This window comes from Micromys minutus (genome assembly GCF_963924665.1).
Source record: "Micromys minutus genome assembly, chromosome: 1".
Lineage (NCBI taxonomy): Eukaryota > Metazoa > Chordata > Mammalia > Rodentia > Muridae > Micromys > Micromys minutus.
In genome coordinates this window covers 149,691,177-149,715,344 of record NC_137969.1, presented here as the reverse complement: position 1 = coordinate 149,715,344, position 24,168 = coordinate 149,691,177, and the positions used below count along the sequence as shown (strand labels likewise).

At 45.6% G+C, this 24,168-nt stretch overlaps 1 protein-coding gene across 1 annotated transcript in view; it reads left to right on the top strand.

The window, feature by feature from the left end:
• Nucleotides 1–24,168, top strand: part of CAPN13 (calpain 13) — a gene marked incomplete at both ends in the record, with an annotated part of 63,580 nt that overhangs the window by 16,305 nt on the left and 23,107 nt on the right. The window contains 7 exons of the mRNA XM_080939355.1: nucleotides 2,618–2,696; nucleotides 3,844–3,959; nucleotides 8,886–9,022; nucleotides 14,772–14,946; nucleotides 15,505–15,579; nucleotides 19,969–20,054; nucleotides 23,769–23,843. Coding sequence (XP_080795481.1) covers nucleotides 2,618–2,696; nucleotides 3,844–3,959; nucleotides 8,886–9,022; nucleotides 14,772–14,946; nucleotides 15,505–15,579; nucleotides 19,969–20,054; nucleotides 23,769–23,843 — 743 coding nt within the window. The remainder of the gene's footprint in view (nucleotides 1–2,617; nucleotides 2,697–3,843; nucleotides 3,960–8,885; nucleotides 9,023–14,771; nucleotides 14,947–15,504; nucleotides 15,580–19,968; nucleotides 20,055–23,768; nucleotides 23,844–24,168) is intronic.

The window sequence follows — 24,168 nt, the reverse complement described above, 5'->3', positions numbered from 1 at the left end:
AGCCAGAGAACCAGATGACCCTGACCTCATCACAGGTCTGGGGACCCCTGAGGCATCTCCAGCTATCCCGAACCTCAGACTGTGCTTTCCTATCCCTGAGTGGTGTCCCTGGGCTTCCCTACAGCCCAACACTCACCCTGCAACAATGTTGGGTCCCAACTTCTGAGTCCCACCTCCCCAAGAGGCCATGCGTGTGGCAGAACCATAACCCTACATAAGTGTATGGCACAAAGAAGCTGGAGGGCAACTTCAGCTGTCATTTATCCTTAGCTACTGCCCACCTTGACTTTTATAATAAGGTCTCTCATGTTCAGCTGAAGTTTACCAAGTAGGCTAGGCTAGTTGGTAGCAAGCTTCAGGGATCCACCTGTGTCTGCCTCCCGGGTGCTGGGATTACAAGACAGCTCCACCACATCTGACTTTGTACTCTATATATTTCACCTACTTTATTTTTAGAGTATTTTTTTAATATCTGAAAGTATAATACAATCACATTTTTCCCTTTCTCTTTCTTTCCTCTCTCACCTCCCATGTACTCCCCTTTGCTTTCTCTCAAACTCAAGGCTTTCTTTTTTTGTTACACATATACACACCTACACATTACTGAAATATAAATGCAACTTAATCGATTCTATAATATTACTTGTACGTGTAGGATTTGCGGGCTTACCATTCAGTGTTGGATAAAGTGAGGGGATCTTTCCCTTAGAAGACCCTCCCACTCTCAGCATTCCTTGGTTGCCTGTAGTGTTTGGAGGACCTCAGGACCCCCTCTCTTTCCATGTTAGCATGTCTATTGGCATCAGCATTGCTCAGCTCATGTTTAGGCAGCCATATTGAGGAGACTTCATAGGTGTAGCTTCTCTGGTATTCTAGGATAAACAGTCTCACAGTGAGCTTCTTGTTCTGGCTCTTATAATCTTTCTGTCACCCTCTTCCCCCAATGATCCCTGAGTTTTTGGTGTGGGATTGTAGATATCCCATGGAAATGTACACCACATGATCTTGTTTTCTGCACTTTGACGAGTTGCAGCTTTCTTCAGTGATCTCCATCCATTGCAAAGATAAGTCTCTTTGACGAGGGGTGAGCACTATACTTATCTGTGAATGTAAGGACAGATATTTAGTTGGGTATTGTGCTGTTTTAGTAAAGTGGTGGTTGTAGGTTCTTCTCCAAGATCCATGACTTCACTAGCTCCTGGAAAGGTTTCAGGTGCCTGGCATGCTTTTTGTTGAGTAGGCTTTTACTGTGGACCATACTTCCACATTCCTTTTCTATCCCTATGAGTGGAGCTTTGGAACTGAATGTGTTCATTCACATAGTAGACCTCCTCTGAGACTTGTAATTCCTTTTCCTAGTAGAAGTGACAAGCAATGGTCATTGAAGTGCTTCCACATTGTTTTAAAATGAACTCTGCAGTACAGGACCAAAGCCCCCGGGGCAGCTTTTTCTGTTTATGTGATTTGGAGAACTTTCAAAGTATCCCCTGCCCCTGCTTATGACAGGGGCCCCATAGGACAGCCAAACTGCACCTCTCCTGGTATCTGAGGGGGTCAGTTCACTGTTGACAAGGCAAGTGAAGGCTGGCATGAAGATGCCCTTACTTGAGAAAATGCAGGTGCATGCACCTTGGCATATCCTTGGCCTATACTGTCACTGGGAAGCCCTGGCAGTACAAGAACTGAAGGGCTGTATATGGTAGAGGTCTCTGTCCTTTTATGGCCACTAAGACCCTGATCTGCAAGGACTTAGTGTCAATGTGAAAGGGAACAGTAGCAGAACAATTACCAAATTATGCAAGCACATACAATAGACAGAAAGCAACACAGAGAGGTCACAGAGAAAAGTCCCTGGGCTTTGTGAAGGAAACAAATCCACAAAGATGACAGGTTCTGAAGAGTAGGAGCCAGAGCTTTACTCCGGTGTGTCCTAAAAGTGCCTGAAGATCCCACTTAGGAACTCTCATAATACTCCATTTGCCGAGTGTCCTCCAAACTCCTCCAGATGTTGTCCCACTGACACTATAGTATTCCTCTTCAGTGTCCAGAAAATATGTGTGGGCTAGATGCCAGGAGAGGACAGCAGTCTCCCAGATTTAGTCTCTGAGTAGGTGGGGGCAGGGTAGGCAAAGACCTGGGAAATCCGAAGCTTGGTAGCACAGGGGTGGTGTCTAGAATTGGGAATGGCCAAGCTCATCTCTGAGGCATGATACTACCTCAGAAAAGCTTTTCTTGGAAAAACTGCCATCTTGATATTTCTCAAAGCCTCATCTGATGAATGGATACCATTCAGTTTTAGTTTATAACCTTCTAATCAAACACGGGCTTGTTGGGAGCAGACACTGAGTATTTGATAGAAAGATCTTCAGACCTTATGTATGTCATTTCCTTGTGCGGTTTCTTTGTGCGTTTGTTGCTTGTCTTGTTGGCTTCGTACCCATCCCTTTACCACCTGCTTCCCTAAGAGCAATAAAACCTGAAGAACAAAGCAAAATTTCTCAATTCCTATTTCAAGCACCTATTTAAGAATTAACCTCTATCCCTCAAGGGGAAAGTGGATGATATGTTTGATGATGCACAAAGGGAGGAAAGAGGTTCACAGCTTTTCCTTTTCTTTTGTAAGGAATTATCCGTTGGCCCCCCTCACTTCATTCTGGAAGATGCAAGCAGGTTTGACATTCAACAAGGAAGAGCAGGTAAGATGCCATAGCTCCCACCCCATCCTTTAGCCTTGGTCTTCACAGGAGAAATCATTGTCTTAAGCCTAGTTCATAGGTACCTATTCTGTATCTAGCTTCTATCCATGCCAACCCTGTATCCTGCTACAAGCCTGTAATCTGCCCATTAGGCTTTCCCCTAGCTGGAGAAAGGGGTCTGAGGGTACCTTTGTGATTTCTGCTCTGAGCACAGCGGCTGGTATGAAAGAGCATTCAGAAAATTGATCGCATTGGTAGTGAAGGAGGGGGACTGAGAAAGGGAAATTGAGTATTTAGATACCTGTGGAGAAAGTCAAGGCTACTAATCCCTCAAGGGAAAATAAAATAAACTCCTGCATGGGCTGGAGAGTCTGTTGTATAGAAATAGTCAGGGCAAACTTTAGCTAAGGAAAATACCAGTGTGGCTTGTACAATTGTAGAAAGTATCATAGCTGACACGGTTTAGTGATTTAAAAAAAAAAAAATGCCAACCCTGGGAAATTCTAGGAAAAAGAATCAGGAGGCAAGTTGAACCCCTTAATTGCCAAAGTTGGTTCGGGGATTCTCTGTCATTCCACACAAGAGCATGTCCCTCAACCCCCCAATACCTACACTGGCAGCACTATACCCCTTTCCTGATCTTGCTTGGAACTGGCTCAGTAAATCTTATTCCCCAATTTTCTTCCTCAGGCCTATACTGGGCAAAAATTCAGTATAAGTTGAACATCTTTAGCTCAAAACCCCCAAATGTTAACTGTTCAAAAGTCAAAAAATGTTTTAAGTACCACATGGTATCACAGGAAGAAAATTATATACCTCATGTCACATGGGAGATCATAGTTAAAACACGCGTGTGAAAAATAAGATGTAAGAAAAGTAAGTCTGAGTATATGAGGGAGATGTATGTGAAACATAAAGGAATTCATATTTAGATTTGGGTCTCCTTCCAATGTCATTTAATATGTATGTGAAAATATTCCAAAATTTAAAATAATTTGAAAATGTTCTGGTCTCAAAGATTTCAGATCGATATTCACGCTGCAATCATTGGATGATTTGGTACCCAGGAACCATAAAATGTTGGGAGTGGTATTTCCAGGTACAACCAAGTTGTCTTCTTATGGCTTTATCCCCACCCCACTCCCAGGAGACTGCTGGTTCCTGGCAGCACTGGGCTCCCTGACCCAGAACCCACAGTGTCTGCAGAAGATCCTGGTAGACCAAAGCTACTCCTACCAGTATGCTGGGATTTTCCAGTTCCGGGTATGTGCACCACCAGTATACTCCCCTGTGACGAGCTCATACGGGTCATGACTACTCTAATGGCCTGGGAGCCTGAGATGAAGGTGACATCTGTATGTCCATGGTCCTTCTCCAAAGCATGGTGCTGCTTTTTGTTTATGGCTTAGTCACACATAGAGGAGAGCTGAGATGTTTGCGTGGAAATCGAAATGATAGAAACAGGATGCAGTGGAGCCCCATGGGCATGCTCTATGGGGCACATGATAATTAGTGAAGGAGTAACAGACCCAGTGCCCTAAAGGTGATGAGTACTGAGTTCTTGCCCTTTGTTTCTGTGCCACGCAGACTATTCATGGCAGGGTTTGAAATCACAGCATCTGAGAGGATAAGTTCCGCTTTGTTATTCATTCCTCTTTGCTCAAATACCTTGGTAATCTTCGCACATTTCTCTTCCGTTGGGGATTTTTAAACAATTTTGTCTAATTAAACAGAAAAGTCACTGTGATGTAGAATAGAACAGCATGTAATTTATGTATTAATTTGGAAAAATTATATTTTTGTTGTTTTAATTATTCCTTTCCAGATGCAAAGTATATCTTTGTATTTATTCAGAACTGATTTTATGCCTGCCCATAAAATGCTACAGTTACATTTTCCTATTGGTGCTCTATCCTTCTTGCTAAATTTATTCTCAAATATTTGACAACTGTATAGACAATGTGAAGTTCTTTGGGCTTCTCTTCCCCACCATCCAAGTAGATATTGCTGGGAAAAGAGAGAAATAACCACCTGTCCCATAGAAACCTCTCTGGACACCTCACCAAATTCTCTTTTTTCTGTGATTGAATCTGGATCTTCAAGCAGGTGCCATTGCTCTTCCTCTTTTCCTGACTGCAGTCATCATTGTCCTCTTTTGCTTTGTCACATTCCCTGAATAAGATTGATGAGAATCAAAGTCGTACTCCTCTGGATTTTAGCAAGTGGCTCTCCTGACACCACCAGCTCCAGCTTGCTAAGAGTTTCCTTAGAATCTGAGTGCCTGTGCCACGTCTGAAGTTATTCTCTGTCTTGCGTTATTTTTAAATCATGTTTGAGTCTCACTATTGTTGTGCTGCTATTACATTCTTGGTTATTTGAATAGTTTAAGGAATGTTTGCTAATCAAACAATCAGCAAAGTAGACCAAAAGGGAAGCATAACAAACAACAGTCAAATCTTTTAAAAATATGTCTTCTTTAACACTTCTACAGCTATTAACTGGTTGGCATAATGTGTTTCTCTTGGAGTTATTTATTTTTTAACTTTATTTTTAAGATAATATAATTACAATATTTCTCCCTTTCCTTTCCTCCCTCCAAAGTCTCCAATACATCTCTCCTTGCTCTCTGTCAAACTCATGGCTTCGTTTTTCATTAAGTAAGTGTGTGTGTGTGTGTGTGTGTGTGTGTGTGTGTGTGTGTGTAGTGTAGTGTTACTTGCTTGTGTGAGAACTAGCCTTCAGAGTACCATAAAGCACAATTCAAACTTCCAAAGGAATAGGACAGCCACAGTCCTACCCAGCTATGATGAGCTATGATACCCATGAACCATAACAGTGACAGCATGGCACAATAACCCTACGGGCATTGCATACATAACTTGGCGGTAACTAACAGTTCTCTAATTGGACTTAAACCTTCTCAGCAAGACAGAAACCATACCCGGTACTGGAACCTTAGCTAACTAATCAATACTAGATTTGTCTAAACATTTGTCCTCATACCCAGGGATAACCAGAGTTATTTATTAATATTTATGCTTTGTCAGAAAGAGTGTTTCTCAATAAAATGAATCAAAGCTGCTCCTGGAATATCTGGTACTTCCTTTAGCATCTTGTTATGTGTGGGCCAGCAAGATGCTGCAGCAGGTAAGAGTCAAGCAAGCTTGGTGATCTGCATTCAAGACCCAGGACTCACAGGGTAGAAGAAGAAAACACATAGGCAGGCACACATATACCTTCTGAGATTTTTCTTTATGCTTTATCAATCTCACTTTCACTGATATAGATATATGTTATAAGGAACATTCAATACTTACTGCGTGGCAAACTCTTCTGCCCCCATTTCTTTTTACCATGAGAGTTTATTTATTTAACTTCACCAGAGAGAAGCTATCCCTTGCACTACCTTTACAGATTACATAAAAATATACCTGTTCTCAATGAAGAGCTTCTTGGTTTGATCTGGATTATTCTGTCACATTGCTTCTCCTCGAAATGCCCATTGTCCCACTGACTTATAATTTCCATTGTTGTAGAAAATCCCAGTGTAGGTAACACTGTACTGTAAAATCCTGAATCTGTAATGGACTGTCTCTTCATGGAGCTCAAAAATGTATCTAGGATACATTCAGAAATGTATAATTCTAAACTTACTCTTAGGGGTAGAGAGATGACTCAACAGTTGACAACACATACTGCTCTTACAGAAGACGAGTTCAGTTCCCAGCATCCACACTGAATGGCTTCCACCATCCATAACTCCATCTCCTGGATAACTGACGTCATCTTCTTGTCTCTCTGGACATCTACACACACACACACACATACACAAACATACATATATGCATATAAATAAATTTTAAAATCTAAACTAAAAGAAATATTTTTGGGCTAGAGAGATGGCTCAGTCATGGCAGTATGCACACACATAGACATACATAGACACACAAATATGCACATATGCACAAATGCATACATGTATAATACACACATACTCTTTCCTGAGGGTGAATGAGACATTCAGCCCATAGACCAATCTCCTTCTTTTGCTACTTTTCACTCCATAATTGCTGTACCTCCTTTTTATTCTGTTCCCCACTTTCCAAAGTCTAACTAGACAATGCTAGGTCTTCTGACAGGCTCCCTAGATGCTGTGCTGATAGTGATCTGAAAAATGCACAAAGAGCACTGTAGAACATCCAGAATGGAACTGAGCATAGACTCACCATAGAACTGCCAGCATTGCTGGGCCATACACTGGGTGGTGAGAATGGCCAAAGTCAGCATGACTCACTCTGCCCCTTTATATAACAAAGAAAGCCAGACAATTATCCCAGGACCATTGGTTGGTACAATGACTATGCCTCTGTACTTATCCTAAGTCTGGTGGTAGCCTGTGTTTAATCCCCAGGACCCACAGGGTGAAAGGAGAAAGCTGTCTTCAACAAGATGTCCTCTGATCTCCACACGTAACATGCTGTGTTTCACACACACACACATACACACACACACACACACACACACACACACACACACACACACACACCTGGCAACAGTAATCCTGTCTGGTATTCTCCTTGCATAGAGAACAAATGTTTGATTAGTCCTACTAGTGAGAGAAGACTGAAATGACAGTGATTTCTAAGACAAAACTGGCCACTGTAGCACCCTTGTCCCAGGGCACCCTTGTCTGCCATGACAGTCCATCGGAACTGCACTGTCTCTCTCAGTCTCATCAGATCTCAGTCTTAGCCTTCTAGGTAATTCTTTTGTCTTACCACCATTTGACAGATGGGAACTGACTGAAAGTAAAGTAAGCGTCTGCCTAGTAACTGTTATAAGATGATAAGAGGCAAAATCAAACTCCAGGCACAGTTCTACCAAATGGACATCATCCACTCTATCTACATATCTAAACAAGTAGTCCAAAGTTGAATGAAGGGCCTTCCTGTCATTCCCTTCCCTTTGGGAACTGCAGTTAACTTGCTTTGATGGCCCTCAACAGCATCCCTATTTCCCGAACTTTACCGCCAACACGGCTTACTGGTTGCTTCAGGAGGAACAGTCATCTGGTTGTGCCACAGAGACACAGTCAGCTTGTCAATGACCACAAACACATCTTTTTCTCGTTTCCACTGACATCTCAGTCTCTGTTTCCATCCCTGCTTTGATAGTGTGTCATCAGGTATGTACAATAACCCTGAGATATCCCACATTGGAAAGAGTGGCATGGGTGAGCACTCACATCCACCCCCCCTTAGCAAGCTCACCTGGGGGAGACATGCCTTCATTCAATTCAGCTCTAAACTGCAAGTCCTGGTGCCCCATCCAGCCTAATGGAAACCAACAAAGACTGGCTTGGTAATGAATGTTCCTCATTTGCTGATGTCCCTGGGTGAATCATTTAGAGTTGAATACTAAACATGAAAGCAGTTTGCTTTGGAGAGGAACATCTGGCTCCTTTGTGTTCTTAGCAGTAAGAGTGCCAGGTCTCTCTCATATAATGGCAAGGCCGGTGTGACATGAGGACAGAAGGGCCAGGGTTAGGCTGTCACTGTTCAGTCCTCCTGAGCCAGCCACACACTTCTGCCTCCAGACCTTCACCCATTATGTCTTCATTATTGGAGGTGTGTTAGCAATGTGCCAGCCATGCTTCCTTCCCGGAGCCCTGAGCTCCGGGTCAGCTGTCCTGCCTTGTCACAGCCCCATATCTGCCACTCCTCTTGTTATTTAACATATGTTTCCTCTGCTGCCCTGTATGGCAAGAAAGATCTGGAGCCTCCTGTGTCTGAAGCTCACAAAGGATATGTCAAAATAAAGCTACAGTTAATCACAAAGCCGGAGTACACTCCAGACATCTTTCTTCCCTGCCTAGATTTCCCTGAGATACTTACCCTTTTTGTTTTGATTTATATCCCATTTTTTTATCTTTTGCCATTGGAATTGGCATGCATATGCCCTATGGGCTGGGATTTTGCTCTGGATGGAATTTGTTATTGGGAGACGGAAGCTGCAATACAATGTTTTGGCTTAGGTGAGAAAGCTGGAGAAACTCCCTACTGCCCTGGCTAAACAAACTAAGGCATATTCCTGAGCCTCTGAGTCTGAGGGGAGAAGGTATCCCAGTGGAAGAGCATGCTGAGACCCAGGAGCTCAGGAACCTCACACAGATCCTTGTCTTTCTTTCAGTTCTGGCAGTGTGGCCAGTGGGTGGAAGTAGTCATTGACGACCGCTTGCCTGTTGTAGGCAAGAGCTTCCTCTTTGTGAATCCTCTCAAAGGCAACCAGGAATTTTGGCCCTGCCTGATGGAGAAAGCCTATGCCAAGTAAGTGTGGGCCAGCCTCTCTGCCCAGTTTCAAGGCTGGCTATACCTGCCCTGTGTCTTGCCCTCACAGATGTTTCCTGCCAGCTGGCCCTGCAGCTTGTATATCTCTTCTGAATGCAAGCAATGTCCTGGGTGTGGTGTGCAATGCCCACACCCTTGATCCCAGCATTAGGAAGCTGCGGAAGGCAGATCTTTGGCCAGCCAGGGCTACGTAGTGAAACCTTCTATCAAAACAAATAAATAAACAATGTGCATTTGAGCACCTGGGCATTTGTTACCAAGGGAAACACTCTAATAAGTAATGGCCAAAGCAAGCTTTGGTCCTGGGACTGTGATGAGGGACCCACAGACACATAATGAGATGTGAGATAGACAGCTCTAAGCTCCTGTAACGTGGGTGATAGGCAGATATAACAATCCAAATGAACAGCAACAGTGTCTGGATTTGGATTCTGAATGTGGGATGGACCATCAGGTGAAGCAGTCTCTGGATGCCTTTCCTTCAGTATTTTTTTTAGACAGGAGCAATTCTGGGTTAAATTTTTTGAGATGGATGGGTGGTCCCATCCCTCAACTGGAGGCAGTGGCTATCCTCTGGATACGGTCTCTACAGTTTCTCTCTCCCCTTTGTTTGGTATTTCAGATGTCATTCCTCTTGGGTACTGGGAGCCTCTTGCCTTCCTGGTACTGGGATTTCTGGTGGCTACACATAATTCACCATTCCCACAGCTACACAGCTCTGCTCAAATTCCTGACCCTTTGTACTTCTCTCTGTCTCCTCCTGAATCTGATCCTCATAAAGGTTTTAAAAAGAAAAACCACCAAATCCAGATGAAATATGGCATTTGAAGGAGAATGGTTCCAGGGCCCTCCCATGAGTATTAGAAACCATGATGCTCACGATTCTTCTATAAAACCAAATAGTATTTACATATAAACTGTACACATCCTATATGCCCTAGGTCATCTACATATATATTACATATAATATCTAACATGATATAAAGCTTATGCAAATAGTTGTGATACTATTTTTTAGGAAATGATGACAAGGGATGCTTGTACGTGCTTGGTACCGACAAAGTTGGTTTTCAACATTTTTAATCCGTGGTTGGTTTAACAGTGGTTACAAAGGTTTCGGAATCTATAATTCTCAAAGTCTGATTGGGGGATAGATGGGAAAGTGATCCTGGCTCCCTGGACAACAAAGACACAAGCTGAGTTTGAATGGGGATGGAAGGATGGATAAGACTCCACAGCAAGGGAAGGGTTACATGTGGGGCCAGTGAGAAGGAGACAGATAAAAGATTTAGAGAAACACTTCAAACTGAGGGTCGTGTGTGGCTGTTATGAGATCACATGGGGGAGGGTAGATGAACAGGACTTGCTCCTTCTTATGGTCCACACAAGATGTTCCGGGACAAACTCAGAATTTGCATGCACCACAGATCACATGTTTTCCTTGGGATTCAAGGGTTGTTTATTCAGCATATGCCTACTGAACATTTTGCCATATGCCAGGCACTGTGTTTGGCACTGCTTCAGACACTTGAGTAGTCTGGCTCAAGTGAGTATGTGTAATGATATTCATACACATATCTATACAGAGCAAGGAACTGGTCTAAAGACTCTCATTATGACCAGGAGACACTCAGCCTTTCTACAACCAAAAAAAGAGAAAATTTTAACATAAGACAGCATCCCTCTATGCTCTTAGACTGAAAAAGCCAAAGCAAGGCCAAATGGCTGCCCATATGTGGGAACCTAAGAAACACACAGGGTATGCCCTAATGAAATGTTCTAAAGGCCACCTGACTATTCTTAGATTACTCATAGGCATATGTCACACCCAGTAAGAGGACTTCCAGATTTATCATTCTGAAATGGTTTTGAGTAGAAAAAAAAAGAAAAAAGAAAGAAAGAAAGAAAGAAAGAAAGAAAAAGGAAGGAAGGAAGGAAGGAAGGAAGGAAGACCAGGGTGGGGACAGAGACAGAGACAGAAAAAAATAAATGAAGGTAAGAAGGAAGGAAGGAAGAGAGGGAGGAAGTAAGGGAGGGAAGGAGGGAGGGAAGGAGAAAGAAAGGAAGGGAGGGAAGGAGGGAGGAAGAGAGAAGGGAGGAAGAGAGGAAGGAAGGGAGGAAGGAAGGAAGGAAGGAGGAAGGAAGGAGGAAGGAAGGAAGGAAGGAAGGAGGAAGGAAGAAAGGAGGAAGGAAGGAAGGAAGGAAGGAAGGAGGAAGGAAGGAAGGAGGAAGGAAGGAAGGAAGGAAGGAAGGAGGAAGGAAGGAGGAAGGAAGGAAGGAAGGAAGGAAGGAAGGAGGAAGGAAGGAGGAAGGAAGGAAGGAAGGAAGGAAGGAAGGAGGAAGGAAGGAGGAAGGAAGGAAGGAAGGAAAGAGGAAGGAAGGAAGGAAGGAAGGAAGGAAGGAAGGAAGGAAGGAGGAAGGAAGGAAGGAGGAAGGAAGGAAGGAAGGAGCCCAGAACTCTGCCTGACTCTCAGTCTCATCTTTGCCCTTTCTACTAACTTCAGTTTCCTCAGGATCCTCTGCCTCTTGTGCCCGGTGGAAAAGCTTGGTCTCACTGCTTCTCTGTCTCTGCCTCTGTCTGTCTCTCTGTGTCTCTGTGTCTCTGTCTCTCTCTGGCTTCAATCTTCTCTTCTGACCCTATCTTCTGTTCCTTTTAAGATTTCAGTTGCAGGTTCAATATAGGGCCCCATTGGCTTTCTCAACCGCGCTGCAGGGCTTCTGTGAGCAGGAGCTATGAACAAGACCATTTCCCCGGAAGGACGGCCTGGGCACAGATGTGGACCGCAAATGTCACAGAGAAACAAAGGAAAGACATGAGCGGACACAGAGAACAATGCCTCACAGAAGGGGGCAGGGGATCACAGAGCCATGGCTCACTGAGAAAAGACACCGGATCCCACATACTTGAGAAGAACGGGTCATAGGGTTGGGAGGCTTCTCATTCGCCTGTGAAGAAGCTGAGCCTCCAAGCCTTCATGAGACCACAGATAGAAGCAGATGAATCCCTTGATCCCTCGGTCACATGCCCAGGACTCCACGCCATGGGCCTTTAGCCTGGCTGGGTTCACAGTCTAGATGAAGATGTTCTTCCAGACCGTTCTGTGTGCACCTTCCTTTCTGTTTTTAAAGGCAATTTGTGAAAAACTAAAGTTGTTTCTCCCTTCTATTGTAGAGAAGAGCTGAGCATTCATGCTGGAGAAAGAAGTCCAGCTAACAACCAGGGCTGCTGAACCAGAGCAGGCATTCTGGGAGGTTAATTTGCTGCTAAGCTATTTACACAAACACTAGCATTATCTTTCCAGGGTAGATCTCACTCTCGTCACTTCTGGGCTTCATTTCCTCCCTATATAAAGAGGTAGCCCAGTGTTTCACGGGGAATTAGAAAGCTCGAAGACGGAAGTGATGACTTTGACCCCATTTTGTTAAACGGCCAACCTAAAGCAATCATTCGGCTTGAAAAGAAATGGGAGACTAGGCCCAAATCCCACATTCTACTGCCTAAAGAAATCTAGCTGGGGATAAAATGTTTCAGCCGACTAAAGCTATTTAAAAGCTTTGCCCCCACACCCACCCACCAAAGGAGTAGAGTCACAGAACACACAAGTGAAGGCTGGAATTGCAGAGACAGAGAACGAGGCCTCTGAACATTGAGTCCTCCCTCCTGTAAAGCCTAAGAAACCTAAGGCTCAGTGAGAGAACGTCGCTTGCCCAAAGTCACACAGTGGTCAAGATCACGCTGGAACCAACACTTGCCTCCATAGTTACTTTCCTTCTGCCAGTTCTTGATGTTGTCAGTGCCATGGGAGATCAGGCTTCTGGTGTGGTGCCTGATAAGAGGACCCCCACACAAACTGTCTCTGAAATAGGCCACAGTCCCTCTGAGGTCATGGAAACAGCCCGGTGAACATGTAGACTCCCAGCTCCTACTTATCACTGTGCTGGGAGTCTGGGAGTAAATTAATAAGATCGGCCAAGTGTCGGACAGAGCAATCTGTGTCTGGAGATTGAAGAGATGGGGACAAGATCTGTCAGGCTTCGTATCAGCTATTGCAGTGTCTCTGTGGGTAAAAGTTTCAGCAGCTCAGTCTCCTGTAGGGCTGAAGCTTAGATGCCTGGATTCTTCTATCAGAGTATGAAGACAGTCGTTCCCCCAAGGTGATGCTAAACTGAGGGATAGGACAGGGCTCACTCAGAATTCTTGCATTCAGGTGACAAAGCATCATGACAGCTGTGGTGAGCACCCCCCCTCTCTCTCCCTCCCCCTCTCTCTCTCCCTCCCTCCCTCCCTTCCTCTCTCTCTCTCCCTCCCTCCCTCTCTTTCCCTCCCTCCCACTCTCTCTCCCTCCCTCCCTCCTTTTCTCTCTCCCCTCCCTCCCTCTCTCTCTCCCCTCTCTCTCTTCCTCTCTCTCCCTCCCTCCTTCCCTCTCTCTTCCCTCCCCCTCTCTCCCTCTCCTTCTCCCTCTCCTTCGCTCTTCTCTCTCTCTCTCTCTCTCTCTCTCTCTCTCTCTCTCTCTCACTCTCTCTCTCTCTCTCTCTCTCTCTCTCTCTCTCTCTCTCTCTCTCTCTCTCTCCCCTATCCCCAGTGATCACAGACTTCCTCCAGCCCTATTGTTCACCTCCAGGCTCTAGAAGCCTCTCCAATTTGAACTTTCTCCCTGTAAGTACCCTTGACATTCTCTTTACCTGCATGAACCTCAACTCAGAGCTGAGGACATCCAGGCTGAGATCAGTTTGTTTCCTCCCATTGTTAGTTATCTGTTCTTGTAGCAAATAGACATCTTAAGAGGTCATTGACATGTGATCATGTGATCACTGACAGTCCCTTCTAAAGAAATTATGTCCTGATGCTGGTGTAGAGGACAGAACAGATCTAGAGCAGGGAGAAGGAGACACACAGACCATTGTGCCTCGTGATGCTGGCCATGGCCAGAGGTCCTTCTCTATGCTGTCCATATTTGTTTATACTGCTTAACTCGGTGAGGCATATTTAAATGTCCTGCTCCTCAAATAAGCAAAGGGAGCCTGAGAAGAAGCCCTTTCCTTCCAGGTACTGAGAGCTTGTGAAAGGTAGCAAAGGAAAGAACTCGGATAGGATGTGATGGGTTGTAAAGCAGGCTCAGAGATGCTAAGCCAAGCCCTGCCATCACACAGCTAGGGGATGATGATCAGGGCTCACGTCTGATGTAGAAGCAAAAAGGAAGCAAGTCTGAGACAATGAGCCGAGGTATTTCTGAGGTAAGAGCACAGAGGCAGAGGGCCACAGGCTATGGGAGGAGTGGTATCCAGAGTAGAGGTCTGAAGGGATGTATGCCAGACTTATCTTTTCTTATGCCAGCTTCACTAAATCCTTCCTCCATCCTAAATTCCATGAAGAGGAGGGGCATTACAAACAAGAGTTCTGGATCAGTTTTCCCGGGGTTAGAACAAAGGCTGTTCATTGCCAGGTTGAACATGGGTTTGTGAGTTCTTTTTCAGCTTTCAGCGTGTACCTAAGGTGGTCTTGCACATGCCACTGCTTACTGTGTTTTCAGACTGTGAAAGGGCAACAAAGCAGATTCTCATCAAAATAACATTCAGTATTTTCTAAGGGCTGGTTGGCCCTGGTCTTCTCTCCTCCTGAGAGGCTCATGCCCCCCCTTATAGATGGAGAAGTCCTTCAAACAGGGAACACACACAGGGTTGATTTACAAATTCTTGCTCCGGGGATAACCTGACCTCCCCCTCCTAGGCTGCTTGGCTCCTATTCCCAATTACACTATGGTTACCTTCCTGATGCCCTGGTGGACCTGACAGGAGGAGTGGTCACCATCGTTAACCTGCATTCTTCTCCATCCGATCTACTGATGGCAGTGAAGACCGCCATCCAGGCAGGCTCAATGGTGGCCTGTGCCACCCCAAAGGGGGTGAGTAAATTGGGGCATCCTTGGTACCCAGAAGGTTTTTCTTCACCTAGAAGTGTCCATTTGTTTCTTCTCTCTGAGGCAGAGATTCCAAATTCATAGCTACTAGTAGCTTCATTGTATGTTCTTTATATTTATAAAGAGACCCGATTCTCACCTGTCATAGAAGTAGCAGGTCTCATAGGTTATGTACTGTCCAAACTATTTAAGTCTATTCTAAAAATGTTGGTTGCCTGTCTACATGATACTTTCTGTACTCTTAAACATTGGCCAAGTCACATCATTCCTTGCAGAGGGATGTTGGTGCTTAGAGATCTTACTTGATATGGTTATGCTATGTATTGCGCATGACAAATGGTCAGCAAAGCAATCAGCACATGTCCTCAGAGCCTGTGAGTTTCATAGTCAGTGAGGTAGGTAGATCCTGGGCATAAAGTGTTGGGTCACACACACACACACACACACACACTCCTTTTCTGCTGGGTGGCGGCTCACTAATTCAGCTGTGCTATGTCTGAATGTATGGGTAATATTTTTAGTGTCTGTTCTTCCTTTGTGCAGCTGACAGAAGAGGCCGAGGTGATGGAGAATGGACTGGTGAGCCAGCATGCGTACACAGTGACTGGGGCTGAGCAGGTAATGCTCACCTGCTGGCCTGGTGTCTGTCCTCATGGTCCTCTACACAGGAGCCAGAATCAGATGCTTCCGCAAGAGTATTAATTTCTCTCACCCTACCATAGCTTCCACACCAGCAAGTCTTAATTCCTTCTCCAAAGTCATGGTGCCTAGGCTCCTTCTCCCTCTATGTCTTTGCTTTCAGTGAAGTGATCATGGAATGGGATTCGCATCATAGGAAGGGAGGATCAATCAATCAATTGATTCTTTATCCTGAAACTCATTTCATTTGTGACATATAAACCAAACTGATAGGACACAGATCCTCTAACCTATGGTTGCTCAAACAGTATAGCATTTATTTCTTTCTTTGGTAAGCAGGTGATTCTGGGTCAGTGAGTGTCTTAGTCACTGTTCAATTGCTGTAAACAAACACAGTGACCAAGGCAACTCTAGAAAAGAAAGCATTTAACTGGGGCTTGCTTAGTTTTATAGAGTTATAACATCATCATGATGAGAATCAGACAAGTATGGTGCTAGAACAGTAGCCGAGAGCTTTACATACGTATCCACAGGTAGGAGAGGGGAAGAGAGGGAGGGACAGAGATATTAGCTCTGATGTAGGCTTTTGGGCCCTCAAGGCCTATCCCCAGTGGCAAACCTCCTCCAACAAGACCATACCTCCTAATCCTTCTCAGATTGTTCCACTAATTAGGCACCAGTAATTCAAATATATGAGCCTGTGGGTAACTCTTTCACTCAGAGTAGCAGTAGCAGATTTTACCTGTGAGTTCAAGACACATTTTGTACCCTTGTCCTTGTCTTGTAGCTTGGGAAAAGAAAGAGGCCAGGGGCCATTCTTTGCTCTCTATAGTAGACATTAAGACATCCACAACCTCCCCCCAACCCACACACACACCATTGGCTTCCATTTAATTCCCCAGCCAGCCATACAGTGGCTGGAAAAACTCTGGCTGCTTCTTTTATCTGCTCAGATGCTTCTTGGCTCCAAGGAGGAGAAGGGCAGTCTATCAGAGAACTGACTGTAAGTGAATGAAAATGTGTGAGGAGGTTTCTGGATTAAGTACAATCTATCTAGGAAACACTATGGAAGTCCAGTTTGCCCCGTTCTGAAATCATGAAACTGAGAGCTGATGAGAGAAGCATCTTTCTGAAGGTCACGAAAATGGCAGCCTGTGAGCTAGCTGCCTGATCATGTGCCCCTCCCACTAGTTTGCATATGCAGTCATCAAACACAGTGCAGTGCAGTGACAACATTTCCTGATCCACCACAAGGGTTTCCCACAACATTTCGTTACTGCATTCCTTACAACTCTTGAGGTCAAACATGGCTTCTGTGCCCTAAGAAACAGAGTTCAGAACTCCAAGAAAGATACCTCAAGGATACCTATGAAGTAGGGAATGCAGAGTATCAAGTATCCCTGTGGCCTTCTCAACTTGTCCAACCTCTTCTGTGCCAGTCTGTCTCTCTCATCCATGAAAATAAATCCAGTTGCCCTAGTGTTTCATGCCGTAGTTCACAGTATGGAATTATTCTGTCCCCTACCTGCCTCCAAACAGGTAAACTAGCATCAACATACTTGAAGTCAGTAGGCATCCAATAAATGCTTGTTGAATGGATGAATGCAATTGCATGCATGAAGGAACTCATCAGCCCTTGTCCTGAGAAGATGATATTGCTATTTTTCTATCACAAAATATATGAAAGAGCTCTAGAAGGCATTTCCAGGAGAAAGCTCGTGAAGGCTACGTACTCCAGTCCTTAGAACTGTGCACAATACTCTCTATCCTCCCAACCACTTCTGTGAATTATCAATGAGGATTGTTAATACTAGCATCACACTGGACATGTGTAGACATCCCATTTCCTCTAACCCCACTCTCCCAGATGTGAACAAGTCTTAGGTTTGCAAATAGATTTTATCTCATGTGGCAACTGAGATCATTCAGCCACACTGTCTGGGTTTCTATGTTGACAAGACTTTGATATTTGATTACAGAATTGGAGAAAGAGAGCTGTGGTCAGTTAGTGATGTATGTGCCAGGATGAGAGGGGCCTGAATACAATACCTTACCTGGGATGACAGATGGGACCATGTGGCCTGTAGAACACTGCTCTGCTTTTCTAAGCAGATCTCATCACAGAATATACCTCCAGGAGATGTGCTGTGCAAACTGATACATTAAGAGGATGCATCTCCAGCATCTCAGCATCTCCAGCATCTCTGCATCTCTGCATCTCTGTATCTCTGCATCTCTGCATCTTTGCCTCCCACAGATGTAGTGCACATCAACATTTTAAAGGCTCTGAGAGTGCCTGCCTGTATTGGTGCATTGCTTGATTTGAATCAGCCATTAAAATGAAACCACCTTTCTGGCATGGAGCTAATAATAGTCAATGAAACTAGTATTCCTTAGAAAAAAAACACATCTAAGGAGTTGCTGTTTAGAATAGATATAACCTGGGCCACCTCTTGTTCAGTGACATCTTTGTTGAAAAGGCTGACTAATGTCAGGAGGATGGTCAGAGCAGTGAATCAGGGAACCACCCCATTTTTATCCCTACCCATGGCCTTAGCTTTGAACATGACCCCAACACCCCTGGCCACAGCCAATGTAGCTATCAATTAGGCAATGCCATAAAGGACACACAAGACTCAGGGATTTGACTTTGTTAGAGACTCCCTTCCTGTTGGGAGCAACAGGGGTATAACTCAGAGCCACAAGTGCTGAGATTAAACCAGCCTGTAAATGTAGTATGCTTTTTAATCTGCTCATCCTCCCTCCAGGCAGGACACAGACAAGAAGATAAATGAAATTGGCATTTTTTATTATGCACCTAGCTCTGCTGGCAACTCCCCTGGGCCAAGGGGTGAGTGTTTATCTGCACGCCTCATTTAGCCCAGCTCTAAGCCCTCTGAATCACAGGCTACATCTCCTCCCTATGCCCAACTGAGCCCCTGACTCCACCGGACACCAAGTGGGGCTCATTAAGCTCTGCAGCACACCAGGTGACCATTTCTTGTGCTCCCTCTTGGGGGGTACCAGCAATTGCTGACAGCTGAGGATAGGCTTGGGGTAGGTCAGATAGGATGGGAGCCTAGGTGTGTGCCAGGAGCCTCTGCCATATGGTGCATCCTGGTGAGAGATTGAGCAGACCTGGAAAGAAACACAAAAGACCTTTTTCTAGACAAGGCCTAGGCTATGTGCAACACTGCTTCTTCCGAGCTCACAGTGATCACATGGGCCTAATCATGATGACTCAAGATTTACAGCCAAGTCTAAGGACAAAGCCATAAGGGATCTTTATCCATATCTAATTCTAAAGTATAGAGCCTATCCCAAGGGACTGACAGCCGCTGTGATGGGAATTCTCCCTTTGCCTGCCACTTGCTTAGTCCCACAAAAGTTGTTTCACCTCTATAATTCTGTTTCTTCCTCTGAAAGACATAGATCGTAGAAATTCCAAGCCAGAGAACTGAGAGGGAGTTGGCTGGGACGTGTGCACAGCTTCTGGTTGTCCAGTAATAGGCTATTCAGTTTCTTAGCCACCACTAACATGGAGTCAGTTGGCTGCTCCCTCCTTCCCCTAGGTCTTCCATCTCCTTAGATAGTATTCGCATGGATCAGTAGCCCAGATAAAACTCAATCATGTTTCAGTTCCCGTCTCCAGGCTGAGGGCTCCTGGCTCCCAGAAGTGTGGGCTAATTAATGGTTTGCTGTTCTTTGTTCTGATGTTCCATAGCCACACCCACTAGCTGAAACGATACCATACATGTTGGTGATAAAGACGAAGAAGGGGGTTCACACTATTAGAGACCACCTTCTCAAAGGCCGGGGTGTCTGGTCAGGGGAAAGATATGGAATGAAAAGGCTAGCCTTGGCTAGCCTTGCTCCAAGGATGTCTCTGTCTTCCGCACTGGGAAGTCCAGGTGGGCAGCTGGCAGGAATGCACAATCAGCAGGTGGGATAGAGATGCCTTCTGTGTGACAGATTAGAAGAGGCAGGGGACCACAAGGCTGTCATTTCCTCTACAGCCAAATTCAGCATCCCATGCTAGGCATCTGCAGTTAAATCTGAATTCACCCAGGTCCAGGAGACACCACCCAATACAATGGATCTTCCACTGTGCCCACTGGGGGCTGAGCAAAACAGGGTCCTTTCCATCTCCTGACACCTTTTCTCTCTCCCTTTCTCATTCCAACTCTATGCAGGCAGCAAGAGAGGCATTGATTTTTTTTCTTCTTTTCATTTTTCTCCTGGCTGCAGCCAAATGAGGTCAGAAGTTAAATTAGCCCTGGGAGGTAAAAACAGATGCATTCATACCTCAGCTCTCTACCCACTTTTGCCAGAGAGCCGTGACTTGCTTTCTCCTGCTCTTCCTTACAGATCCAGTACCAGAGAGGCTGGGAAGAAATCATCCGCCTTTGGAACCCCTGGGGCAACACAGAATGGAGAGGCCGCTGGAGAGATGGGTGTGAGTGCTGGGAACACGGGCAGGTAGAGATTCTGCACTGAGAACCCGGGAGAAACCAATGCAATCCCCAGGACAGGGCTGGCAAGCTCGTCACTGGTTACGGCTGTGGGCACCCACTTATGCACCCAGGACATCCTTTTCCAGGCATCTATAGACAGCTAGCACATACATGTCACAAAATGTGCTCTGATGTGTATACAGATGGTAAAACCCTGTGTCTGTCTTCTAAAAATCTCTGAGATCTCATGTCATGCACCCAGGATTAGCAGAGAGGGTGAGAGGCGGGCAGGGAGCCGAGCTTCCCCTTGGGCAGAGACCACTGGAGAACAAAATCAACCTTCCAGGAAGGGATTCCCTGGACTCAGATGCTGATGGTACCACAGGAGCAGCTGAGAGTTGGCTTCATGCCAGACAGTGCTGAGACAATGACCTAGGTGATCCTTTTCCTGAGTAGACTCAGATGCTCACCCTGATGACCTGGGTTCGGGGCACCTACACCTCAATGCTCCTTGCTTGTGGTAGGAGCGGCTGAGTAGCTAGGTCTTGAATGCCCTAATGAGTATCCACTCAGCAACTTCCCCCAGGTTCTGGAATGGTCATTCCCAGCTGCCATGGCCTGACCTCTGTGCCCTACTGTCTGCTGTGAACAATTAAACACATTGTCATAGTTCCCACATATGAGAAAAACATTCAATATTTGCTTTTCTCTGTCCCTCCATTACCTGCTCATTCTCCCAAGGGAGTCCCCTGTGCCATGGTGACTGAGAAGGAGAAGACAATAGAAGGACAGAGGTAGCAATACTTTCTTCGCTTCTCTTGGTGACTAGTAGGACTGGGCCTGTCGGATTCTGCTCCGGATCTTCACAGACCTATAAAAAGCATCACAGCCCAGCGGCTACAGCCTCACTACCAGCAGGGATGGGAGAATGATCAGAAAGGAAACACAGTGTGTCAGACAAACAGAACAGGACCCAACAAGCAGTGAAAATCAATACAGTGTGCACAGTGAGCTCGGGAAGGCACAAGCCAGTGCTGCTGGACCAACGGCCAGCTGCCAATACCCCAGTTGGATTCTGGGCCAAGCTGAGGCAAAACATTTTGATTTGGTGTGGGGTCTGAGGCTGGTGTGTGCCTGGTCGTAAAGGCTCTTAGTAAGTAGTGTGAGATGAAGGGATATGTGGTGGAGGATGAGGGAGACAGGAGAGAGAGATAGAAGGTGAGAGGGAAGAGGAGGAGAAAGAAAGAGAAATCTATAGAATAAACCAGGCTGGAACCACGAAGATGCTCCCTGGATAATGGGAGGAGGAACATGAACGAGGGAAAGCAGCCATGCACCAAGCCAGCCTCCACACTGCCTTTATCCCTGTGCCTTCTTCTCCTCTCTTGCCTTATTCTTGTTCCACACAGGGCTCGTGCATGCCAGGCGAGCGCTTAACCACCTCACTGTGGCCCCCTTTAGTATCTGTGTGGAACTGGGTCTTGTTTGATGGCTCAGACTAGGTTTCACTCACTCTGTAGCCCAAGCTGCCCTTATGCTTGCTACCCCTTCACCTCAGCCTCTGCAGGAGCTAAGGTTCCACACCTGTGCCCCAAAGCCTGCATTGTCCTTTATGGTTTTTAGAAGTAAGTCTGAGCAACCTCTGGCTGTCCCCAGTTCTCCATGCGCAGCACACCAAGCTGCTGACTGTGGGTCCAAAGAATATTTTGATTGGCTGACAGGAGTAGCACAAGGCATTGACAACAGGTTCCCTGGGGTGATCAGAGTAATAAACTCAAAATAGTTAATATTTCCCGAGACCAGTAAAGGCCACGAGGGACATGAGAGCTCAGAAAGCGTCCTGTGGGTGGGCATATCCGGGAAAGCATGGCAGATGGCAATGAGCACTAGGCGTCCTTGTGGCAAGGGCACAGGGTGTGCTTTGGACCCCCCTCCCTAGCCAGGAAACTCTGGGCTGCAGCAAAGGAACAGGATGGGAAGGACGGTCCTGGAGCTTATACCCGACAGGAATGAGCATGAATGGAGCCTCTAGGAAGGTGTGTTTTTGCAGAGCAGTGCCCAGTCTGTAGGGCAATGCCCCTTCACTTACTGCAGAGGGTCAGCCCCTCTCACCAGAACCGGGCTAGAAGGCAGCAGTGGGGACCGCACAATCACCATCTCCATGCAGGTGGTCGATATCTTCCCCACTCCATAGGAATGGAGACGGATGGCGAGAGCCGGATGGTCTAATCTCAGCCATAATTGAAATTTCAGTCGCACACACTTAAAGGCAAACTTGCATGAATCAATGGCGTATTGATTTACACTACATTTATTTTCCCTTACACACTGCAGAAAATGTAATTATCGCTTAATTATAAAATTGCCATTTTACAATAACACATCTGACTGCCTCAGCCAGCAGCTAGAAGCCTGGGTGGTGGTCTCTGCCTTGCCATCCTGACACAGAGGTGACCAGAGCTCTTGATACAAGCTTGTCTATGGGAAAGATCTCATTAAAGTCTGTGCCTCGGGGCCTATATAACCTGTGGAGCTTGCTTATGGCTTGAAAGCTCAAACTGAAGGAGGAACAGCTGTTCCCTTTTGCCTAGAAGGGTTTCTTTCCCATCACACCCCAGAACTTGCTTCTGGAACATATCAACACTCCAGTTTAGTTAACTAAGCAAAAGAGGAAAAAAATGTCTTTGCATGGAGTAGGTGCCAGGGTGTGTGGTAGTCACATGGAAAGGAAGGCCACTGCTCTCTGGGCACCTAGAGCCTAAAAAGACAAATAAGAAGCAATGGGCAGAGTAGCTACACTAGGTCTGTGGAAGCCCAAAGGAAGAGCTGGGTCTCAGTGTGAAGCAGGTGAGCTCTAGACAGAGTAACCCTTAGGTAACAGAAGGGTCAGCTTTGAGAGAGTCTTTCTGACACAGGAGCATCATGGTGAAAGCCAGGAGGTATATGTGTGGGGGTGGGGTAACCCTCTTTAAGGAAAAGAAGTTATTTGAGCGATTGCTGTAACAGAAAGTTCAAAGGTAGGGGTGAGGCAGGAGCAGCCCAGTTAAACCTGGGGAGATGGCAGGGGCTGTGGTTTTCTTGAGTTTGAACTTCCCTGTGGAAGTGATTGGATGCCACCAGCATGTCATAAGGAGGAAACTGACAGAATCAAGCTTCTGGCCTGGAGCTCATCTTGGTGGTAGTGTGGAGAATGGGGAAGACAGTGGAAAGAACTATGCTCAGGACACCAACTGCTGTCCATGAGGAAGGGAAGGGTGGGCTGGGCTGTGGTGGCAGAGGGAGGGAGAAGTGGGCCCAGGGCATCTGTGAGAGGTAGAGTCAGTGAGTGAAGAATATGATCTATCAAGGTAGAGAGAGCAGAAAGCTCTTGTGTCCAAGCTTGGTGACAGAGATGGAAGAAGACGAAGATGGCTAGAAATGGGAGATTGTTTTCATTAGTGGACATTAATTATGCATATTATGGCATCTTTATACATGTTTGAGATGTATTATGATCATTCTCCCACTTTATCACCCTCATGACTTCCCTCATCTTTCCCATTGTTAATGTATGGGAAATGGGTGGAACTGGAGAATACCATCCATTATGATATTCTACAGATCCTGGAGGCTAGATATAGATACCTGGGCTTTCTCTCATATATAACTAATTATGGATTGTAACAAAAGTGGGGTGTGGAAGAGCTCACTCTTGGTCTTTCTATCCATCCCTAGGTCCCAGGAATGGAAGGAAACCAGTGACCCACGGAAAAACCAGCTGTATGAGAACAAGGAAGATGGCGAGTTTTGGTATCTGCCCTTCTTTAAGAATGTTTGGAGTACTTATTTTCTAAGACCTCCATCCCAGCTGCTTTCCTTAAACTTTTATGAGGATATAAATTAATGTTTCAAAGATCCACAGAGAGGGAACTTATACTCTTTAGCAAGTCACGAAAGCTTTGAATGGCAGGCACTATGTCCCCTCTTCTTGATGTGAAAGTTCTTTTGGAGATGAGATACTGGGCTCTTCTGGGCATTTTGATGGCAAGGGGTAGGTAGCTGCTCAGAAGTTTGAATTTGGAGGTATGATTGTCACCCTTATCTTCTCTCATCTGGGGACTCAGCAGCTTCAGTT